We start from the raw sequence: 25128 nt of genomic DNA, 5'->3' as shown, positions 1-25128 counted from the left end.
TTGGTGTGTGGTGAGGTAACCAGGTGAGGTCACAGAGATTGATCACGTTACCAGTCTTCAGGCTCCAGCCAGTTTTGGGGCTACGTGCTCATGGTCATCATTCTCTGTCTGGTTGGGGTCTGGTTTCTGTAAAACAACTTCTTCCAAGGAGCTGAAATCACTTGATTCCACACATTCAAAGGCAAATGGCAAATACACCAGGCCATTTCTACATCCAAAAAGTCATGGCAGTAATTTGCAGAAAAGTCATCCAGATCATTGCAAGTTTTGATTGAGCCCATTATGTTGCTAACACTGTTCAAGCCTGTTTCCTGACAGAAGAGGCCACATCACATCATATAGACCACATGAGCAGCAAGTGTGCTCAGGAGGCAGAACAGGAGGGCGAAATTATTCTTTTCTTTACAATGAATAATTTTAAATGTCATAGCCATTTAAAAATGTTTGACAAGAACTCTAAACTTTAGGGAGTTATTTTAAATTTATAAGCAGTTATAAAATGTTTACCCTAGACATCTGAATTCTGATTTTCTTTTCATAGTTCTGATTAATTAGGAATCTTCATGTATGTGTGTATATATATTTTTTATTTACAAAATTTATTCTGGCTTATTTTACTTTCCTGTTAACTGCATTTGAATCCTTTTAAAAATTGAAAGCCAGAAAACATTTACATTATCTTTTTTACTCATTGGGGATTATTTTTGATGCATTCTATAAAATTTTGTTACATTAAGAATTTTCTAATTTGTCTCTTTAGGAAAAATTGAATGTTGTAAAGTTGTTTTACTATTCACAAGTATTTTTGTTTCTTTTTTAAATTCCTGAAAGCTTAAAACAAGACAAAACAAGAAAGCATATCCTCTCCTCTTCCCCACCCCCCCACAATCTTCAGTGTATTCAATCTCCATAGAGATAAAAGGAGAGGTTTTTTTCCTTTAAAACAGTAATGCCACAGAAGAATATCTTCACTTGTCTCTGTAGCAGACATGGCTAAAGAAATTAGCGTTTACGTTATATTCTAAGCCGTATGATAATATTTTGGTAATGAGAATCACTTTCTGTAAATTGCTATGTAAATTTAGAAGTTTTTTGGAAGCAAATTTTATGAATAGTTTAATACTAAAGCCTCAAAGAAGTTGCAGATTCACTTATCCTCTAACAGTGGATACTTCACATACTTTTTTTTTCCCCATATTTTTTGCCAGGCACTATGGTAGGTCTAGGGATTCCATGGGTATAAGATAATAATAGTCCATCCTCACAGAGCTTATTGTTTAGCAGAGTATACTAATAGAAATAATTAAATGAATAAGTACACCAGTAATTAGTAGAGATAAATGCTGTGAAGGAAAAAAAACATAGGGTGCTATGAGAATGTAGAATTTTAAAAGATTTTACTTAGTCTTGCAAACTAGACTTGATATTTGGAGCAATTGGTTTTTAAAAATATTTAATACAGTTCACTAGTCAGTGTATGATATGCCTAATATGCATAAGCAGTAATAGTAAATGTTTAGTAACTTCAGCACAGTTGTACATATCCATGTTTTTTTTTTTTTTTTTTTTTTTCCGGTACACGGGCCTCTCACTGTTGTGGCCTCTCCCGTTGCGGAGCACAGGCTCCGGACGCGCAGGCTCAGCGGCCATGGCTCACGGGCCTAGCCGCTCCGCGGCATGTGGGATCCTCCCGGACCGGGGCACGGACCCGTGTCCCCTGCATTGGCAGGCGGACTCTCAACCACTGCGCCACCAGGGAAGCCCCCTGTGTATTTTTTATTCCTGTTTTTGCATTGCCAGTGTTTGATTTTGCTAACTGCAAAAAAAAAAATGACCTTTTGCTATATTTGAAAATCTGAAGGTACACTGGACCCTGTTAACTTGCTGGATTCTGCTAAATGTAGCAGTACAACTCTCAAGCTTTGTAGGACATAAATCCACTGAATAAAATTATTTTTAATACAATAATATGGAATTAGAGTAACTCTCTTTTTTCCCACTCAAAATTTGGTTTGCTGAAGCTGCCTCCCGAAAATCATGGGTATTGACACTCTGGTCAGAACTGCTCCGGACTCTCATATGGCAGAATCAGGTCAGGTGGCAGTATCAGGTAAAGGGAAATAAGAAACATAATATATTTCCACACCCCCTTTTTTCTTAAAAACATTCATTCAGGAAAAACAGAATGAGCAAGTGAAGGGGAGCTACATAAAGAAAACCTGAGATGGTTGATGCACATAGTTTCTTGATTTTTGTAATGTTTTAACAGTTATCCTTTAGAATTACATTGCAGTTAAGGAAAAATCAGAAATCAGGGGAAAAAAGAAACTATAAAAAATATAAGTAAGAAACAGATGGCAGAAATATGACTGAACACATCACTGATCATAATACATATGAATTGATTAAATTTCTCTAGTAAAGAATTAAATTTAATATCACTGATTTAGATGCAAAGCAAAAGGATAGTCCAAAAGGAATAGGTTTCATAATTTGTGAATTGGTAGCACCATATGATAGGAATTCTTGTTGGTTCTTTTTTTTTTTTTTTTTTTTGCGTTACGCGGGCCTCTCACTGTTGTGGTCTCTCCCGTTGTGGAGCACAGGCTCTGAATGCGCAGGCTCGGCGGCCATGGCTCACGGGCCCAGCTGCTCCGCGGCATGTGGGATCTTCCTGGACCGGGACACGAACCCGTGTCCCCTGCATCGGCAGGCGGACTCTCAACCACTGCGCCACCAGGGAAGCCCTTCTTGTTGGTTCTTAAGGAACCTGATAGAGGAGAACATATAATATACTAGGCCAAACTCCAATTTTTGACAAATTGGATCTTGTACATTTGTTTTACAAATATATTGCCAAGTTTCATACTTCAAGCTAAAGATTTTTCAAATTTTGATGATAATAACATCTGCATCATAAAAGCACTGAGGGGCTTCCCTGGTGGCACAGTGGTTAAGAATCCACCTGCCAGTGCAGGGGACATGGGTTCGAGCCCTGGTCTGGGAAGATCCCACATGCCGCAGAACAACTAAGCCCATGCACCACAACTACTGAGCCTGCACTCTAGAGCCCATGAGCTATAACTACTGAGCCCGCGTGCCACAACTACTGAAGCCTGCGTGCCTAAAGCCCATGCTCCGCAACAATAGAAGCCACCACATTGAGAAGCCTGCACACTGCAATGAAGAATGGCCGCTGCTCGCCACAACTAGAGAAAGCCTGCATGTAGCAACGAAGACCCAATGCAGCCAAGAATAAAAATAAATCGATAAATAAATAAAATAAACTTACTAAAAAAATAAAAAGAAAGCACTGAGCTGCGAGCATAGTTTACTGTGCTTAAATATTGTCCTTTCAAAGTGTTTTCTCATATCTCTTAATTTTTTCATATTTAGATTTTGTTTACTGATTTTAGCATAATTTTTTGGTAAATTGGGCCTGTATGAGAAAAAATATGAACTAGTAAGGAACTGCTGGTAAGGAAACTACTTGCACATAGTAGGTGGTCAGTAAATCACATAAATAAATAGCATTCAGCCCCCATTTATTAAATGGAATTAACTGATCCTGATCTCTCTTCTTATTTTCTAGAAATATTAAAAGTTTGTCGGATATCCAGATAGTACAGGTTGCTTGTGGCTACTATCATTCACTTGCACTTTCTAAAGGTAAGCATTACTTTTATTTTCTTTCCTCTTTTCAGTTTTATTACTTGATACTTTAATTGAGTCAAAATTCCTCCAGCTTCGTTCTTATTAAAGATTGTCTTGGTTCTTCTTGATCCTTTTCATATCTATATACATTTTAGAATTAGCTAGTCAATTTTCACAGATACTTAAAAGTGTTGGAATTTTGATTGGGATTGCATTACCTCTAAATCAGTTTGAGGAAAATCTTTATAATATTGAGTCTTTCAATTCTTGAGCATGCTATATCCCTCCATTTATTTTAATCTCTTTTAAATTTTTCTCAAGAGTATTACGTTGTTTTCTGTGGAGAGGTCTTATACACGTTTTATTAGATTTTTCCCTAGATATTTGATATTTTTTGTTACTCTGGTGTCATTTTCAAATCGTTTATTACTAGCATATAGACATGAAATTGATTTTTTGTGTCTAATTGTTCTTTAGCCTGCCAAACATTATTCTTTTATAGCTGGGGAAGCTTATAACTTGCCCAAGTTCATTTGCGCTTACAGATAAACTTTTTGTGAATAGAAGCAGAGAAGGCTAAGCATCCTATAACCTTTGTTTATTTGACTTCTTCCTATGCCAGCTAAGGATTGTAACATGGGTTAGTAAAGAGCCTGCCATATATTTGTTTTTTATTATTTAAAAAAATAAGTTCCAGTGGCTTCATTATTATTATTTTTAATTTATTAAATGCCTAGTAAGGCCTACTATGAATGAAACAGTAGACTAGAACTATAGGGAAATACGGATAAGTTAAGAGAAAGTTTTAGGGATCGTACCATCTAGTAGAAGAGGCAGATATACAAATAATATAATTGAGGCAGAAAAAATATATACTACTTTTGGTTAAAGGAAAAGTAAAGTATGATGGGCATAAGGAAAAAAGTTTAATTAGTTTCAGTCAATAGAATTGGTAACAAGAAAGAAGGGATTGATATTTGATGCAAGTCTTGAAAGATGATTACAATTTCTTCAGAATTGGAGAGGTTGTGAAGCAGCTAGGGAAAATGTTGAGGATTGGCTAAGGTAATAGTACTAGTAAAGGCATAGAATCTGGGAAATATTTTGTGTATTTGAGTATCGGAATATAGTTTTACGTGGGTATTTTGAGAGCATGGGAGACATTTTCATACTTCAGTTGAGACTAAAGTAAAAACAAATCTGTTACAAAGGGCCTTACATGCCATATTAAGGAATTTGGATTTATTCCATCAAAGGAATAAAGTAAGGGGAGGAGGCTGGCATCCCTGTATTCTTGTTGTTACTTTGCCAACTCCTCTTTTGATACTTTGGTAGGTAAATCCAAGATAAATTTAAACCCAAAGGTTTTACCGATGCGGACAGTTTTTCTATCTTGAGGTATCTTACAGGTATTCTTTTCCCGTATTCAGCTTCATGTTTTAGCAGTATCTTACTCATCTAATGGAAAAAAAAAATTTTTTTTTTGATCTCTCAGTACAAACTAGGCACATTAGCGTGTATAGTAAACAGTGGTAATCAGTACACTACCAACCCTTATGGTGCAGTCACACAAATAACAATATAGTTACATACTATGAAAAGAGAGTGTAAATAAAAAAGTTTGGGATATTTAGATCATATAACAGGGGGACTGAACTTAATCTGGCAGATCAAGGAAGGCTTCCTGTTGGGAGACAATAGAAGTAAACTAGACAAGGGTGAGGGGAAGGTTTAGGCAGAGTGTATGAGACAGCAAGTGTGTAAGAAATGGTCATTGGAGAATATAAAGGAAGGTGAGTATGACTAGAGTATAGTAAGTGAGGGAAGAGGCTGGTATGAAATGAGCTCAGAAACATAGGTAGATTTTACAGAGCCTTATAAGCCTTGTTAAAAGTATTTAACTCAAGAGCAGTGAGAAGGCACTGATCTCTGTTTTTTTCAGGTGAGCAGCATTTCAAATCTACATTTTTTTAAAGAGTCAACTCATTTGAGATTTATTATGAAATAAACACACAGACATAAATTTATAGAACAGTTAATTTGAAACTTATCCAGACCATTATTAATGGTGTCTGTCATATATCAGATCTACATTTTTATATCTCTTTGTATATATACAAATGTCTGCTGGTATGTCCATAGAGTATTTCTGGAAGTACATATCAGCAATTAGTAAGAGTGCTTGTCTCTTGGGAGAGGAACCAGGAATCTAGTTTTGAAGGGAGACTTACTTAAGTAAAAAAGATGTTTAAAGTTGCAAAAAATGTAGCAGTGGGTGAGCAAATGTGACAAGAGAACTATTACAAGAACCAGGTGAAATGGTGAGGAGTGGATCTATTCGCCATATTTTTCTTTAGAAAGAAAACTGTATATAACTTGATGATAGATTGATAAAAATCTGTGTATAAGGTAAGAGAGGAGAGGAGTATTAAGGATGACTCCTCTGTTTATGGCTTGTGCTGCTGAATCAGTTAAGGTGTTACCTACTGAGAATGAGGAACACTAGGAAGAGGTCCAGGTATGGGAGGTAGGATGGGGGTCATGAATTGAGTTTAGGGCATGTTGAGCTGGAAATACCTTTCAAATATCGAAGTATAGCTGTCAGGTAAACAATTGGATACATGGGTTTATTGCTCAGAGGAGAGATCTGGGCTAGTGATAAATTTTGAATGTGATAGCATATAATTGATAACTGAAACCTTGAGCTTGAATGAGTACCTCCTGGGAGACGTCATAGAATAAAAGTGAGACCTGAGGAATACTAAAAAGAGATGGTCCTTTCTTGAGGAACATCAGGAAATGAGATTATCCCCAGTTATGTGACTTACCCATTCATCAGTAGAGTAAGTCAAACTAAAACTATATTAACATGGATTATTCAAGGTAGTATTGTTTCCATATAAGAAATAAATTTAATAAGGAGGAATATGTATTTTCATCAAAGAGGAAGAAATCCCAAAATAACTGATGATTTTCAAGTGAAATTTTTTTTGTGTTAGAAAAATAGTAATTTATGATTTTTGTTTTACAGCAAGTGAAGTCTTCTGTTGGGGACAGAATAAATATGGCCAGTTGGGTTTAGGCATTGACTGTAAAAAGCAAGCTTCACCACAACTGATTAAGTCTTTACTTGGAATCCCTTTCATGCAAGTTGCAGCAGGAGGAGCCCATAGTTTTGTACTCACCCTTTCTGGAGCTATCTTTGGATGGGGACGCAACAAATTTGGTCAACTAGGTCTTAATGATGAAAATGGTAGGTTTGCATTATTTATAAATATATTTTAAAAAAGAGATGATGTTTTGAGATATATCAGTGATTCTTAGTGTCAGAGAGAAGTGTACCCAAATCTTCCCTGGTTGTTGAGGTGGGGATGAGAGGTTAATTTTAAAATTCCATTTGATAATAATATTTTTAGGAGATTGTGGGAAGGCCAAATATATTATTTTATTCTAAAATAAAATATAGAAAGTATATCTGGACAAAAATCTTCAATGTTGGATGTTCACTAAAAGAAAGTTGAGAAAAACATTACTTCAAATTGGTAATCATATTATCAGCCACCATCAGTGGAAAAAAATTATAAAATTATCCTGAAAAGTAACATGAAGTGTTCATCTATTTGAGTATTTCAAGGAAATATTTAAATCTGAGTCATTTAATTAATCACTGTTAACAGTGATGCTAGAGTCTTGAAAATAAACTTCTTGAATTTTAAAAAATTATTAACTGCTTAAAACAAGTTGGGATCTTGGAAACTGATTTTTCATAGCTACATTAGGTTGAATGCCAGTATTTGAAATACAAAAACTAATAAAGTTCAACATAATTATAATGACTTAGACAAAAGTGAGTTGTTGATCTAGTAACAACTAGTAATGATAAATAATACTCTCAGAAAGAATGTTAAAATATTTTGTTTTGCATGGGAAAAATATGTCAGATTAAGACATTATATCTCTTTTCTGCTATAAAATAGCAGAAAGTATAATTTTCAGGCTTTTTAAAGTAGGATCCTATGAGCTTAATTATCATGAGGTGAATATAAAGAATGATGTGCATGTATTAGAAGCAGTCAGATAGCTTTGAAATTCCTTGATTGTGGAGTCCTATGCAGATTGGCATTTAGGCAGTTTAGCACTTAAGTTACTCTTTTTTTTTTTTTTTTTTTTTTTGCGGTACGTGGGCCTCTCACCGCTGCGGCCTCTCCCGCTGTGGAGCACAGGCTCCGGAAGCGCAGGCTCATCAGCCATGGCTTACGGGCCTAGCCGCTTGGCGGCATGCAGGATCTTCCCAGACCGGGGCATGAACCCGTGTCCCCTGCATCGGCAGGCGGACTCTCAACCACTGCACCACCAGGGAAGCCCCTTAAGTTACTCTTTTTAGAGCTCTCCTTTATCACAGTAGCATGAATAGAAAGGCATGGGAGCCCAGCTTAATAGGCTTGTACCACAAAATCATTGAATTGTTAAAATTGTTTAGTTATCACCATCTTCCACAGTTCTGAAAGCTGTAGAGGAAACACATTTTAGAAGCTTTTAATTTTAAAAATACTGTTCGTTAATGTCTCTTGTTGGAATTTTCAGATAGGTATGTTCCTAATTTACTAAAGTCACTAAGAACTCAGAAAATTGTTTATATTTGTTGTGGAGAAGATCATACTGCCGCACTAACCAAGGTATTGTACTCCTATAAAACTTTTTTATTAATAGTTATGGTGGTTATTTCATAATTAGTGAATATTTTCATGATATTTACTTTGAAACTTGAGTGTTATTGATGTCTAAAAAATAATTTATCTTAAAATAGGGACTTAGGTTATTATCTGTTCTCAAAAACTATTTACGTTAAATTTCAACTGTTTCATGTTATGAAATGTGAATTGTGATCTACTGTTTGTATGATGATCATATAGTTGAATTTTTCAACTTCATGTGAAATACTGCTTTAATAATACTGTGAATGAAATAATTCCTTTTTAGTTTGTCAGGCTTTGTGCTTCAATCCCATTTATATTGCATAACTCTGCCTAATTTTAATTTAGCTCCCATGTGCCTTATAACAAGTAATAGAGACTGAATCCCTCTATTATCCATAGGCCAGGTATTATTCAAGCAGTTATAATGGGCTTTCATCACAATCTTGTTAATGGCTTTAACTCTGACCTCTCACTTTGTTGGGTATGTACCAGTTCAGTATCAATACTGTATAGTTCTCTAGCAATTAGAAGTAAAATGAAAATAAAAACATTAAACTAACCTTTACCAGCAGTATTATTTATTATAGTCATGTTAACATAAAGGAACTGGCAAGTTATCATTGGCTAAATTAGAAATTAATGTTTTTGCTTCTTTATCTTTATATCCTGCATTGTAGATAAAATTGGCAAGAAAAAATTAACTTCTAATCAGATTTATAAAATTTCTACACACTTACTCCCACATTGGGAATTTCAGAAGAAGAATTATTCTCAGTCCTTATCAAATATAGTGTACTAAAGGTACTTTAAAAAATATTATAATGACCAGTACAAAAGTTAATTTTTTTTTTTTTTTTTGCGGTACGCGAGCCTCTCACTGTTGCAGCCTCTCCCGTTGCGGAGCACAGGCTCCAGACGCGCAGGCTCAGCTGTCATGGCTCACGGGCCCAGCCGTTCCACGGCCTGTGGGATCTTCCCAGACCGGGGCACGAACCTGGGTCCCCTGCATTGGCAGGTGGACTCTCAACCACTGCGCCACCAGGGAAGCCCCACAAAAGTTAATTTTTAAAAATTTTATATTACTTGCTTTTGAGTAAGGAAGTTTTACTATCCTTACTGATCTTATTACCATATTTCATTGATTTTTTTTTTGTCATTCAAATTACAGGTGTAATCACTGCCAGCAAGTTATAAATTTTAGTCATTCTCTTCTGTCATTGGTATTTAGGAGAAATAAGGCTGTGTTGAAGATAATAGTAAAAAAATACTTTGTATAATATCTTTCCATAGGACTAAATTTGTGGTAGAAAGATTCACATGTTAATGCTTTTCAAATTCAGTCTTTGAGATAACCACTCATCTTATTTTCCCAAGATTTCTAAAGATTTCTCTTTATTGAGTTTTAAAAAAACTTATTTTCCCAAGATTTCTAAAGATTTCTCTTTATTGAGTTTTTAAAAAACGCTAATTCTATTAATCTTCTGTATTTCTCTCTCAAAACAGTAGCTGGTGATATTTGTTCACTGGAATTCTTGGTGTATATTATTTTTAACAAAATCAGATAGTTTTAAATATTTCAAAAGTAAAATATTTTATTTTTCCTTGTTTAAAGTTAGAATATAGTTCTATATCAATGTCTTTTGCTTTTCTGGAAGAGCTTCTTGCAAATAGATTAGTATCGCTTTACAAAGCAGTTTCCTTATGCAAAACAAACATTAGGAAAACTTTTAAAACAGATTTTTAAAATCAGAATAAATGGAAAGACATGCATGTTAATGGATATGAGGACACTACCATAATGATGTCAATTTTTTTCAAGTTCTTTTACAAATTCTTTATGCAAATCACATATACATATACCTTTTGACTTATCAATCCCTTAGTAAGATCCCTTTAAGAATCCCTTTAAGAATCTGTTCCAAAGATACTAAGTTATGTATACACAGGCCATTTATGGTGGCAGTATTTTAATAACAAAAGAAGAGAAGAAATCCAGATTCCCATCAGTAACAGTCTAATTCAGTAAACTGTGGTAACCCCACTGCGTGGAGTACCATGCCCTGTAAAACAGAATGAGGAAGATCTATATATTATGTTGTGGAACGATTGTCAGGATATATTATTGTTAAGGAAAAAGAAGAAGGTACATGTTATTTATATTTGAAAAGAATTAATAGGTAGACCAAATGAGCCTTGCCTTATAGGTTTGACTTTGGAACCTAGAAACTGTTACACATAATTAAAAAGCTTATATGTTAAAAGAATTCTTCAAAATTACAAGTGGCACAAATACAAAAAGAAGAATTCTTCTAGGGCATTTTAAAGTACAGTATTTTGTTGTGCATCACTGATGGGAAATAGCCTAAAGATAAACCGAATTCACAAAGAGGTCTTAAACTGCATTCTGTAGTCTTACTGTTAGTAGTAAAATTGGCAGCATTTATTTTCAGTATATTGTATGTAGACTAGGATAAAGCAATTAAGGATTTGTATTACTCTCATTAGAAACTATGATTTTCAGCTTAAGAGAAAAGAGATATAAAATGGTAGCAATTAAATTAAAACTCTGTAATCTTTGCTTTGAATCACAAGTATCAGTGTGAATTCTTATTTTTCTCCTTCTAAAATAAGTTTGTTTTGTTTTTGTTTGGTTTTTTGGTGTGTGGTTTGTTGTTGTTTTTTTGTTTTTTGTTTTGCTATGACCACCAAAAGGTTCTAGAAATAACTAAACATTTGTAATCTGGAAGCAATGAACATCCTTCGATTGTTGTAGACTCTACACTAAAAAGAACCAGGGCTTCTTAGAGAAGAGCCTGATCTCATACCTGGGACCAAAAAAAAAAGTATGAAAATAGCCTTGAGTATTTTGTGTCACAAAAAAGCAAAGACTACTAAGATCATGTCACAAGGACAACTTGAAGGAGTTTTCAGTGGTTAGCAAAATAAATAATGTCTGCAATAAATGGAAAGATACCAAATATATAAAAATCTGTGACTTTATAATGATCATCTTCTTACCCAAATCAACACAAAGCAAACTTCATTGCTTATCTTTGGAGGTTGCTAGGGCAACAACTTATTTTTCTAAAAATCTGTAAATGAGAAAGAAGCATTTCTTCTACCTCTTAATTGCAAATTGTATTTTACAATAGCTCAATAGTTGATGAGTTAACTTCTCTATAGAAGAATTTTGACTAATAAATTTAGAAGAAATAATAAGATTAGAAAATCTCCATTTTATATTCCCTAATGAAATAATGGATCTAGTCAAAGATCAACATTAAGCTTAATGGGGATAGATTAGGCTGAACACACTGTCCTACTTACTTATTTTTAACTTTACCAATCAGACATATGCTTTCTGACATGGTGTAATAAAATACTAATCAAGAAAATTTAAATATGACCTCTATATTAAATAATATTAAATATTAAACGGGTCAATTCCTCAAGAACATATAACAATTGTACCTATATATGTTCCCAACACAGCAAATATTAACAAGCATTAACAGATCTGAAGGCAGAAATAGACAGCAACACAATAACAGTAGGGGACTTAAGTACCCCACTTTCAACAGAGGCTGGATCATCCTGATAGAAAATCAATAAGGAATATTTGACTTGAAGTACACTTTATATCAAATGGACCTAACAGACATATACAGAACATTGTATCCAAGAGTAGCAGGATATACATTCTTCTCAAGCAAACAGTGGAACATTCTGCAGGAGAGATCATGCTAGGTCAGAAACACGTCTTAACAAATATAAGATGATTGAAATAATATCACGTATGTTTTCCAACCAAGTAGTATGAAACTAGGAATCATTAACAGGAGGAAAGCCGGGAAATTCACAAATATGTGGAAATTAAAAAGTACACTTCTGGGCTTCCCTGGTGGTGCAGTGGTTGAGAGTCCTCCTGCTGATGCAGGGGACACGGGTTTGTGCTCTAGTCCGGGAGGATCCCACATGCCGCAGAGCGGCTGGGCCTGTGAGCCGTGGCCACTGAGCCTGCATGTCCGGAGCCTGTGCTCCGCAACGGGAGAGGCCACAGCAGTGAGAGGCCCGCGTACGGCAAAAAAAAAAAGTACACTTCTGAATAATCATTGGGTCATAGAAGAAATAAAAGGGAAATTTTAAAATATCTTGAGAAATGAAAATGGGAACACAGCATGACAAAACTTATGGGAAGCAACAAAAGCAGCTCTAACAGGGAAGTTTATAGCAATAAACACCTACATTAAGAAAAAAGATTGCAAATAAATAGCTTAACTTTATACCTCAAGGAACTAGGAACAACAACATACTAAGTCCAAAGTTAGCAGAAGGAAGGGAATTACAAAGATCAGAGCAGAAATAAATGAAATAGAGATTAGAAAAACATCAGAGAAGAATAACACACCTAAGAGCTGTTTTTCTGAAAAGATTTTTTTTAATGGAAAAATGTTTAGCTAGACTAAGAAGGAAAGACTCAAATCAAACGGGGAGGAGACAATACAACTGATAATGCAGAAATACAAAGATTCATAAGAGACTACTATCAATAATTGTATACCAACAAATTTACCAGATAACTTAGATGAAATGGATACATTCCAAAAGCATACTAACTGCCAAAACTGAATCATAAAGAAACAAAATCTGAATATGCCTCTGATGAGTAAGGAGATTGAATCAGTAGTCAAAAGTCTCCCAGCAAAGAAAAGCCCGGGACTGGATGTCTTCAAAAATCTCCCAACAAAGAGAAGCTCATTCACTGGATGGTGAATTCTACTATTTAAAAAATAATTAACACCAGTCCATCTCAAACTCCTCTGAAAAACAGAAGAGGAGGGAACACTTCCAAACTTACTTTATAAGGCCGGCACCATCCTGATACCAAAGACACAGAAAGACACTGCAAGGAGAGTAAATTACAAGCCAATATCCTTGATGAATGTAGATGCAGAACTACTCAATACTAGCAAACTAAATTCAGCAGTACATTTAAATGATTATATAGCCAGTGATCAAGTGGGATTTATCCCTGGGATGCAAGGATGGTTCAACATTTACAAATCAGTGTTATATACCACATTAACAGAATGAAGGATACAAATCATATTATCATCTTAGTAGATACAGGAAAAGCATTTGACAAAATTGAGCATTTTTTAATGATAAAAACTGTCAACAAAGTGAATATGGAGGGAACATGCCTCAACATAACAAAGGCCATCTATGACAAACCCACCACTAACATAATACTTAATGGTGGAAATTTGAAAGCTTTTCCTTTAAGATCAGGAACAAGACAGGATGCCCACTCTCAACACTGCTATTCAAGATAGTACTGGGAGTCCTAGCCACAGCAGTTAGTCAAGAGAAAGAAATTAAAGGCATCAAAATTAGAAAGGAAAAACTAAAATTGTCTCTGCAGATGTCTTGATATTTTATATGGAAAACCTTAAAGACTCCTCAAAAAATCTGTTAAAACCAGTAAATACAGTGAAGTTGTAGGATACAAATTAACGTATAAAAATCAGTTGTGGGGGGGTGCTTCTGTGGTGGCTCAGTGGTTGAGACTCCGCCTGCCAATGCAGGGGACACAGATTCAAGCCCTGGTCTGGGAAGATCCCATGTGCTGCAGAGCAACTAAGCCTGTGCGCCACAACTACTGAGCCTGTGCGTTAGAGCCCATGAGCCACAACTACTGAGCCTACATGCCACAACTACTGAGCCTACATACCGCAACTACTGAAGCCCACACACCTAGAGCCCGTGCTCCGCAACAAGAGAAACCACTGCAGTGAGAAGCCCGCGCACTGCAATGAAGAGTAGCCCCCGCTCACCTCAACTAGAGAAAGCCCACACACAGCAACGAAGACCCAACACAGCCAAAAAAAAAGAAAAATCAGTTGCGGGACTTCCTTTGTGGTCCATTGGCTAAGACTCCATGCTCCCAATGCAGGTGGCCCAGGTTTGATCCCTGGTCAGGGAACTAGATCCTACATGCTGCAACTAATAAGTTTGCATGCCACAACTAAAGATCCCACATGCTGCAACAAAGATCCCACACACGACAGTGAAGATCCTGTGTGCCACCACTAAGACCTGACGCAAACAAATAAGCAAGTAAATATTTTTTAAAGGATCAGTTGCGTTTTTATACACTGTAAACAAACTATCTGAAAGAGAAATGAAGCAGTAGTCCCATTTACAATAGTATCAAAAACGTAATGCTTAGTAATAAAGGTGAGCCAAGCAGATGAAAGACCTGTACACTGAAAACTATATGAGACATCAATGAAAGAAATTGAAGAAGACAGAAATAATTGGAAAGATATCTCATGTTCTTGGATTGGAAGAAGTAATATTGTTAAAATATCCATACTGCTCAAAGTGAGCTACAGATTCAATGCAGTCCTTATCCAGATTCCAATGGCATTTTTCACAGATACAGAACAATCTTAAAATTCATATAGAACCACGAAAGACTCAGAATAACCAAAGCAGTCTTGAGAAAGAACAATGAAGTGAAGGCATAATGGTTTCTGATTTTAAACTGTTTTACAAAGCTGTAGTAATCAAAGCAGTATGATACTGGTATAAAAGCAGACACATATACCAGTCAAACAGAATAGATAGCCCAGAAATAAATGCAACTAATCATTGATACGGTGCCAAGAGCACACAGTGGAAAAGGATAGTCTCTTCAATAAATGATGCTGGGAAATACGGGTATCTATATGCAAAAACTGGACTCCTAATTCACACCACTCACAAAAGGTAGCTCAAATGGAGTAAAGACTTAAATGTAAGACCTGAAACTGTAAAACTTCTAGGAGAAAAAATGGGAAAGTTCCTTGACATTAGTCTTGGTAGGCATTTTTTGGATGTGACACCAAAAGCACATGGGTAACAAAAGCAAAAATAAACTAAAAGCTTCTGCACAGCAAAGAAAACAGTCAACAAAATGAAAAGTCATCCTGTGGAATGAGAGAAAATATTTGTAAATCATATATCTGATTAGGGGTTAATATTTAAAATATATAAGGAACTCACGTAACTCATGGCTGAAAAACAATCTAATTTTAAAATGGGCAAAGGGCCAGAACAGACATTTTTCCAGAGTAGATATACAAATGACCAAAAAGTACATGAAAAGGGTGCTCAATGTCAATATCACAGTCATCAGGAAAATACAGATCAAGACCACAATGAGAGATCACCTCACATCTGTTAGGATAGCTATAATTTTTTTTTAAAAAAGGACAAGTATATGGAGGAGAGGGGAGCCCTGTATACTGCTGGTGGGAATATAAATTGGTGCGGCCATTAGGGAAAACAATATGAAGCTTCCTCAAAAACTTAAAAATAGAACTACTGTAGGACCCAGCAGTTCCACTTTTGGATGTATTTCTGAAGGAAATGAAAACAGGATCTCAGAGAGGTAAATACATTCTCATGTTTTTTGAAGCATTATTCACAATAGCCAAGATATTTAAACAACCTAAGTGTCCTTTGCCAAATGAGTGGATAAAGGAAATGTGATATGTACATGTTTGTGTGCATATGTGCACGCACACACACACACACACTGGAATATTATTCAGCCATAAAAAGGGGAAATCCTTTCATTTGTAACAACATGTGTGAACCTCAAGGGCATTATGGTAAGTGAAATAAGCCAGGCAAAGACAAACACTAAATGGTATCACTTATATGTGGCATTGTTAAAAAAAAAAGTGGGGTGGGGATAGAAAGTCAAATTCATAGAAACAAAGAGTAGAATGGTGGTTGCTAGGGTGTAGGGGGTGAGGGAAATGGGGATATGTGGTCAAAGGGTACAAATTTTCTGTTACAAGATTATTAAATTCTGAGGATCTAATGTACAGCATGGTGACTGTAATTAACGATACGGTATTCTATGCTTGAAATCTGCTAAGAGTAGATCTGAAGCTTTCTCACACACAAGAAGGATTATATAAGGTGATGGATGTGTTAATTAACTTGACTGATAATAATTTCACAGAGTATATGTATGTCAAGTCATGTTGTGCCCTTTAAATATATACAATTTTATGTCAAGTCAATGATATCAATAAAACTGGAAAAAACATAAGAAATAAAAATTAACACTTGCTATTTCTGTCCAAAAAAAGGAAATTAATACTTTTTGTGTGATAATAGTATTGTGTCATATATTTTTATCCATTAGAGGTATATGCCATTGAAGATACATATGCATTTATATGTGAAATGATTTGTTGACCACAGTGTACTTTAAAGTACTCCAGTACTTTTTTTGCTTTAAAGTACCCCCAAAAAGGGAAGTGGGAGGGGCATCAATGAAACAGGATTATCTAAGTTTTGCCATTTGAAACTGAGTGATGTTATGTGATCATTCATATATAGGTAAATATATATATGTATATATGTCTTTTGTGCATTTGTTTAAATTTCCCATGATAAAAAAATTTTAAACAGAAAAATCAATTTCCTTACATAGCAATCTGTATAAATACTTATATCCTGCTTTCATCATTTAGTAGCATAAATTTGTATACATAGCTGCAACTATGAAGAAAAGCAGTTGAATTGAAAAGTACTAACTGTGCTTGTGTTAAAAATGTCATCATGAATTACTTTTTAAAAACATAACCTTTAATCCTGTTATGCATTTTTATGATAAATATTTTAAAGACCATTTATATTTTAGTAACTGTATGCTAAGAATAGCTATATTAGTGCACTCTCTGGTTACATATACTCTTTTGCAGAGCTACTTTGGAACCTGAAAATGATATCATTTTTAGGTTTTGTAAAATTTTATAGGTGTGTACTTGTGATTCAACAAGACTATAACAATAGTAAAAGGCAATGCAAAAAATAATTATTAGTATCTCTTTAATGATGACTTTATAATGATGAGAACATAATTAAATACTTTTAAAATATGTGAAAATAATTAGCCATATCAGCCTGGAACTCTTAGATTTAAGACATTTTACCTTGAAAAGTCAAGGTATCTTGACTATCTTATCATCTGTTAAATTGTGAAGACAGTAGAAGAGAAAATTTGACTCCATATTAAAGATTAACTTATTTTCCCAAAGATTATTTTCTTTTATCAGGCTTTCTAATGACAAAGGGTTTTTTGTTTTGTTTTTTTTTAGGAAGGTGGAGTGTTTACTTTTGGAGCTGGAGGGTATGGTCAGTTGGGTCATAACTCTACCAGTCATGAAATAAACCCAAGGAAAGTTTTTGAACTTATGGGAAGCATTGTCACTCAGATTGCTTGTGGAAGGTAAGCAGTTTTAGAAAAGGGTATTTTGATCTATAACCCAGTTATTTAGGATTTTTTTTTTTAACTGTCCAGGGGTCTTTTTTTTTTTTTTTTTTTAATCCATCATACCATGAATTCACAGGGAATGGCTTCTAGCAGCTTAGGCCCCTTTCCATTGGTTCTCACAAAGTGTGCTTCTCTGGTGGAACAGGCTGGCACTTCATTTGAACCTGAGTGCCTTTCTATTTGGCTTCCTTTTTTTTTTTTTCTTTCTTTCTTTCTTTTTTTTTTAAATTGGAGAATAATTGCTTTACAATGTTGTTAGTTTCTGCTGTACACCAAAGTGAATCAGCTATATGTATACATATATCCCTTCCCTCTTGGACCTCCCTCCCACCCCACCCCCCATCCCACCCATCTAGGTCATCACACACTGAGCTGAGCTCCCTGTGCTATACAGCAGGTTCCCACTAGCTATCTATTTTATACATGGTAGTGTATATATGTCAATCCTAATCTCCTAATTCATTCCACCCTCCCCTTCCCCCACTGTGTCCACCCTCCCATTCTCTACATCCGTGTCTCTATTCCTACCCTGCAAATAGGATAATCTGTACCATTTTTCTAGATTCCACATATATGTGTTAATATACGATATTTGTTTTTCTGACTTCACTCTGTATGACAGACTTCAGGTCCATCCACGTCTCTACAAATGACCCAGTTTTGTTCCTTTTTATAGCTGAGTAATATTCCACTGTATATATGTACCACATCTTCTTTATCCATTTATCTGTCAGTGGACATTTAGGTTGCTTCCATGTCCTGGCTATTATGAATAGTGCTGCAATGAACATTGGGGTACTTTTTTTTTTTTTTCTGATCGTTTTTCTTCATATGTTTCAGGAAGCTACCATGGCCCTTAGGGTGCTGAATATGCTTGATACGTACATTAATTCTCTTGGCAAGAAGAATCTTGCCCTTGTTTGTTTACAACAGTGCCAGTAGCATGCAGGGTAACATTGTAGACTCTTCCAGTTTTACCTTGGTAACATTTGTGGGGCATTCCTTTTTGAACAGTGTCATTTCCTTGTTGTTTACAGTATCACATAGTTTCTTGTAGATTTGCATGTGTTGTGGCCAAAGGACGAACTTCATGTTTTCTGGAATGCCTTGATAAGATATAGCGGTGCCTCTCCTCTTTCCCTTTGTGTTGGTCAGTTTTGCAAATTACTGTAACATGGTAGTTCCAGCTGAAAGTGGAGATTTTTTAAATGAATTGTTCAGGAATCTAGTAATCTAAAATAAAAAACATTATCTTCTACATGCCTGATTTGCTGCTAAGGAATCATAGTAAGAGGAGAAACTTATTTTATACTGATTATTTTACGTTTCTCTATTTGAAACAAATTTATCTGAGGCAAGATACTAATAAGGTAAATGTAGTACTGTATATAACATTAAGTAAATATAATTTATTGTATGTAACATCACACTTGAAGGGAAACTATAGATCATCTTTTTTCTTTTTCTTTTCCACCTTTTTTTTCTTTAAAGAATGAAGAAATTGACCAATTAATTACTTAAGACATAAGATTAGTTAGTGGTGAAAGTTGAATTGGACTCCTGATCTCCTGATTCCCAGTTCTTGGGAGTAAATAGGAATCAGAGCTTTGTAACTGAGCTTCACCTTTGATGGATTAAATTTTGGTGGACTCGCCAGAGGCAAAATATCCTTTGCTTGACTAACTCAGTTTTGACCACTTAGCTTAGTTTTCCAGCTAGTATGTATCTTTATACAATATAGTTAAGTTTTCCAACATTAATTCAAGTACACAGAATTACACTGTAGCCTTTGGTGACTTTTTTTTTTTTAACATCATGCTGTGTGATTATCCATATGTGTGTAGCTGTGGTTCTCCATCATTAGGTCTTATTGCTGTGTTTTACTCAATTGTATGCATATATAATTATTTTCTCAGTCATGGGCACTTGGGTATTTCCAGTTTGGGGCAATTACAAATAATGTTGCTTTGAACATTTATTATATAATATACATAAACTTTAATATTTCTAAAGTATATACCTAGAATGGAATTTCTGGGTCAGAGAGTATACTTAATTTGAGTTTTGCAGGTTAATGTCACCCTATTTACCAGAATGGTTATACCAGTTTACCTTCCCACCACTATTGTATGAGAACTCCTATGTCCTTGTCACCGTTTGGTATTGTTAGACTTCAAAATTTTTGCTAATCTCTTGGATATATAGTGGTACTTAATCATGATTTTAATCTGCATTTCCATGATTTGATAGGGATTGCATTGAGTTGGTAGATCACTTTCAGAAGTATTGACATCTTAACAATATTAAGTCTTTCAAGCCATGAATGTGGGATGTCTTTCCATTTATTTAATTTCTTTCAGTAATATTTTGTAGTTTTCATTGTATGTCTTTTATCTATTTGCTTTCTCTATGCCTCACTTTTTTTGTCCCTTATTTCCTACATTACTGCCTTCTTCTGTGTTTAGTTTATTTTTTGCAGTGAAATGTTTTAGTTTCCTCATTTCCTTTTCTGTATATTCTATAGCTATCTTTTGTGGTTACCATGGGGATTACATTTAATATCCTAAAGTTATTAACACACATAACTCAAATTTATACTAGGTCAATTTCAATAATATATAAAAACTTTGTTCCTTTATAGCTCTCTCCCCACCCCATTTCAGTTATTGGTGTCACAAGATAACTTTTATATACATTGTGTGTCAGAAAACATAAATTAATAATTTTATGCATTAGTCTCTTAAATTCTGTAGAAAACAAAATTTGGAGGAAAAAACCACAAAATTACAATAATACTACCTTTTATAATCACCCATGTATTTACCTTTACTGAGATCTTTATTTTTTCATACAGCTTCAAGTTACTGTCTAGTGTCCTTTCATTTCAACCTCTAGGATTCCTTTTAGTATTTCTTAAAGGGCAGGTCTGGTGATAAACTCCTTGAGCTTTTATCTGTAAATGTCTTAATTTCTTTCTCACTTTTGAAGGACAGTTTTGTCAGATATCAGATTCTTTGTTGACAGGTTTTTTCTTTCAGCAGTTTGAATGTATAAGCCCACTGCCTTCTGACCTGCAAAGTTTCTGCTGAGAAATCTACTGATAATCCTATTGAGGATCCCTTGTATGTGACAATCACTTCTCTCTTGCTTCATTCAGGTTTCTTTTTTTGTCTTTCGACAGTGTGATTGTAATGTGTCTCAGTTTGGGTCTCTTTCAGTTCATCCTACTTGGAGTTTCTTGAATGTTTATGTCCAAGTTTGAGTATTTTTTGGTTATTATTTCTTCAGATGATCTCTCTTTATCTCTCTTTTTACCTTCTGGAACTCCCACAGTGCCTATGTTGGTCCACTTCATGATGTCCCATAGGTCCCTTAGGTTCTCTTTACTTTTGTTCAGTCTTTTTTCTTTCTTTTCCTGAGACTTAATAATTTCAATTGTTTTATGGTCAAGTTCCTGTATTCTTTTTTCTTTCTGCTCAAATCTGCCTTTGAATCCCTCCAGTGAGTTTTTTATTTTAGTTAATGTATTTTTCATCTCCAGAACTTCCTTTTGGCGTGTTTTTAAGTTTTCTATTTTTTTATTGATATTTCCATTTTCTTCATATATTGTTTTCTTGACTATTTCCATGTCTTCCTTTAGTTATTTGAGCATCTTTAAGAAAATTATTTTAGTTTTTGTCTATTAAGGTTCATCATCTGGTTGTTCTCAGGGACATTTTTAAAGTAGACTTTATTTTTTACAGCATTTTTAGGTTCACCAGAATATTAAATGTTACATTTGTTTCAATTGATGAACCTACTGTTGACAAAAATAATCAATAAACAATCTGTAATAGGAAAAGAAAGGAGTTTTATTTGAGCCAAACTGAGGACAGTAACCTGGAAGACAGCTTCTCATATAACTCTGAGGAACTACTCCTCCAGAGAAGCATGGTTTTCAGCACAGTTTTATATCTTGTCAGAAGAAAGAACATCAGACAAGTCAGGGATACATTCCTTCAGGGTTTCCCAAAAAACAGATCAGCATGTACACAGCAAGTCCATATGGCCTTGGCACCTGGGAAGAGAGTCTTACCATCTAAGGAGTGCCAGCATTGGCATCCCAGGAAGGGAAGGATTTAATCTTTATTTTTAACATGGATATTCTTTACTTCTGGTCATTGTGCCCTTCTCTTTAATAATTACAGCAGATATACAGTATATGTTTGATAGGCCACAAACAGACTGTTTTAGTTAAGATTAAAATCACATTAACTTATGTATAAGCTAGAATGACTTCCCCATACCTCAATATGTGAAAATTTCTTTCATCACTACATTGACAGATCATTACAGGTGTACATAGTGTATGTTAGGGTTCATTCTGTGGGTTTGGACAAATGTATAATGATGTGCATCCACCATTATAGTGTCATACAGGGTAATTTCAATGCCCTAAAAATCCTGTATGCTCCCCTTATTTATCCCGCCCATTTCCCTAACTCCTGGCAGTCACTGATTTTTACTCTTAGTTTTGCCTTTTCCGGAATGAAATAGAGTTGGAGTCACATAGTATGTAGCCTTCTCAGATTGTTTTCTTTCACTTAGTAATATGCATTTATGGTTCCTCCATGTTTTTTCATGGCTTGCTGATTTCTTTTTAATGCTAACTAATATTCCAGTGTCTAGATGTACCAGTTTGTTTATCCATTCACCTACTGAAGGACATCTTGGTTGCTTCCAAGGTTTGGCAGTTATGAATAAAGCTATTATAAGTATCTGTGTCAGGTTTTTGTGTAGACACAGATTTTTAACTCCTTTGGATGAATAATGAAGAGCACAATTGCTGAATCATATTGTAACAGTATGTTTAGTCTTGTAAAAAACTATCAAACTGCCTTCCAAAGGAGCTATGTCATTTTGGATTCCCATGTTGGTTTATTTTTTCCTTTGAATGGGCCTTACTTTCCAATTTCTTTGTATTCTCTGTGATTTTTTTTCCTTTTTGAAAACTACATTTGAACCTAATAATGTGGTAACTCTAGAAATAATATTCTTTCCCTTCTCTAGGGTTTGCTGTTTTTTGTTTTGTTTTTATTTTTTGATTTTTATAGGTTGTCTCTGTGCCAAGGATCAGCCTGAGGTGTAAACATAAGGTCTTCTCAGGTCATTACTGAGACTGCACCTTTTCCGGGGCATGCACAATGACTTTCTAAATTCCTTTGTATATGCAGTTACATTTGAATGTCCTAGATCTTAAATGACTGACTTCTAAAAGGGGCAGAAGAAAAAAAGAAAGGGGAGGAAATAGAAGAAAATAAAAGGGAAGAAAACACCAGCCCTTTAAATCCTCTGGAAGTCTCTTCAGCTGGAGGGGAATAGGCTTGTAACAGTGGTCAGAAGGGGTGCAGGAAAGACTTACCCACCTTTGTATCTGTACCTGTGATCAGAAGGAGCAATCAGTGATCAGAGGACCAATCTCAAATATAAGGACCTTATTGCCTACCCTGGCTCCCACAAGCTATGTCCGAGATACTCTTGGAGCATGTGGATTATTGCCTGTCACAGGGCTGAGGGTGAAGGGGTAGGTAGCTACTACTGTGCTAAGTGCTGAAATTAATCAAAATTAATTGCAATTTACCACCCAAGCCTTCCCTTGGAAATTGCAAGCCTTTAATAGACGCCAGAGTTTTAAAATAGTTACATGAGATAGATTCTGTCACAGCAGTTGTTGTCTAAGTGAGGAGACGGATTCCTGGTGCTTCCTATGCCACCATCTTCTTAGAATCATCCTCTCATAGCTTCATCTTTGAAAACTCCTTTGCTCTCCTGCTTTTTAGTGCTACTGTTGCCATAAATTAAGTTCCATGTGTATGTGGATCTGTTTCTGCCATCTCTGTCTTATTCCTTCAGTCTGTGTGTCTGTCCCTGTTTGATTATTCTTGATTTCTCCTTGTATGTCTGTCAGTTTTTGCTTTTGCTTTTGAGGCTGTGTTCTTAAGTGCATAAAATTTAAATTTTATCCATTCTTGATGAATTGAACCTTTTGTCTTTGTGGTGGTGATCCTCTAGATCTCTAATATCATTTTTGTTTCCTTAAAGTCTGTTTTATCTGATGTGAATAGAGCTCCACCTGCTTTTATATTGATATATATATATATATTTTTTTTACCTATTTATTTTTTTTTCTGTCCTTTTACTTTGTCTTTCTGTATGTTTTAGATGAATCTCATGTAAATAGCATTAAGTTAGATTTTTTTTAAAAATACATCCTAACAATCTTTGTCTTTTAAATGGATAGATTTGGCAAGTTTTATTTATTTTTTTATTATTACTAATATACTTGGGTTTAAACCTGCCATCATATTTTGTACTGTTTGTGCTACCTGTTTATTTTTGTTTTCTTTCTTTTTTGCCTTTCTTTGGATTAATAATTTTTTTAGTCAGTTTATTTTTATTTTTTAAAATTTATTTATTTATTTATTTATGGCCGTGTTGGGTCTTCGTTGCTGCACGTGGGGTTTCTCTAGTTGCAGTGAGCAGGGGCTACTCTTCATTGTGGTGCATGGGCTTCTCATTGCAGTGGCTTCTCTTGTTGCAGAGCATGGGCTCTAGGTGCGTGGGCTTCAATAGTTGTGGCACATGGGCTCAGTAGTTGTGGCTCGTGGGCTTAATTGCTCTGTGGCATGTGGGATCTTCCAGGACCAGGGCTTGAACCCGTGTCCCCTGCATTGGCAGGTGGATTCTTAACCACTGCACCACCAGGGAAGTCCTTTTAGTCAGTTTAATTCCCTCTACCCATTTGGAAATTTGGGAACTCTTTTTTAGTTGTTACTCTAGAAATAACAACATTAATCTTTAAGTTTTATTAATACTTTCCCCCTTTTCTGGAAGTTGTAAGACCTCCATTTACCTTCCCAACTTTTCATTCTCTATATTTATTTATTTTCTTTTTTAGGCCACGCCGTGCAGCAGGTGGGATCTTAGTTCCCTGACCAGGGATCGAACCCATGCCCCCTGCATTGGGAGCACAGAGTCTTAACAACTGGACCACCAGGGAATTCCCGTTCATTCTCTATATATTTTTAAACCCCAGAAGAATACTGCTTCATATAGTCAGTGTACATTTAGAAATGGCTCTACATATATTTACTACCATTTTTTTCTCTTTAGTTTTTACAATTAGTTTCATTTTCCTTTTATCAGCCACCCTTTGGAATTTTCTTTAAGTAGATTTGCAGGTGGCAGACTCTTTTGTGTATCTAAAAATGTCTGTATTGCACCTCATTCATGAATGATGTTGGTTATAGAATTCTAGCTTGGCATTTGCTTGCAGCACTTAAGATAATGTTCTACTGTCTTTTGGCTTCAGTTCTTCTGAGAAGTCGGCTGCTGGTATGTTGCTCCTTTGAAGGTAATTTGTCTCTTTTCTCTCTCTCTTCAGTTTTGCTTTCATTT

At 35.2% G+C, this 25128-nt stretch overlaps 1 protein-coding gene across 4 annotated transcripts in view; it reads left to right on the top strand.

Annotated features, from left to right (window-relative positions):
- Window positions 1–25128, top strand: part of HERC4 (HECT and RLD domain containing E3 ubiquitin protein ligase 4) — a gene marked incomplete at both ends in the record, with an annotated part of 139673 nt that overhangs the window by 29350 nt on the left and 85195 nt on the right. For all 4 annotated transcript variants that reach the window (XM_079707458.1, XM_079707456.1, XM_079707457.1 and 1 more), the window contains 4 exons: window positions 3593–3669; window positions 6686–6907; window positions 8239–8330; window positions 17516–17646. In XM_079707458.1, the coding sequence (XP_079563584.1) occupies window positions 3593–3669; window positions 6686–6907; window positions 8239–8330; window positions 17516–17646 (522 nt within the window). The remainder of the gene's footprint in view (window positions 1–3592; window positions 3670–6685; window positions 6908–8238; window positions 8331–17515; window positions 17647–25128) is intronic.

This window comes from Hyperoodon ampullatus (assembly GCF_949752795.1).
Source record: "Hyperoodon ampullatus genome assembly, chromosome: 1".
Taxonomy (NCBI): Eukaryota; Metazoa; Chordata; class Mammalia; order Artiodactyla; family Ziphiidae; genus Hyperoodon; species Hyperoodon ampullatus.
The sequence above is the reverse complement of the archived record's forward strand: the minus strand, read 5'-3'. Positions and strand labels throughout refer to the sequence as shown.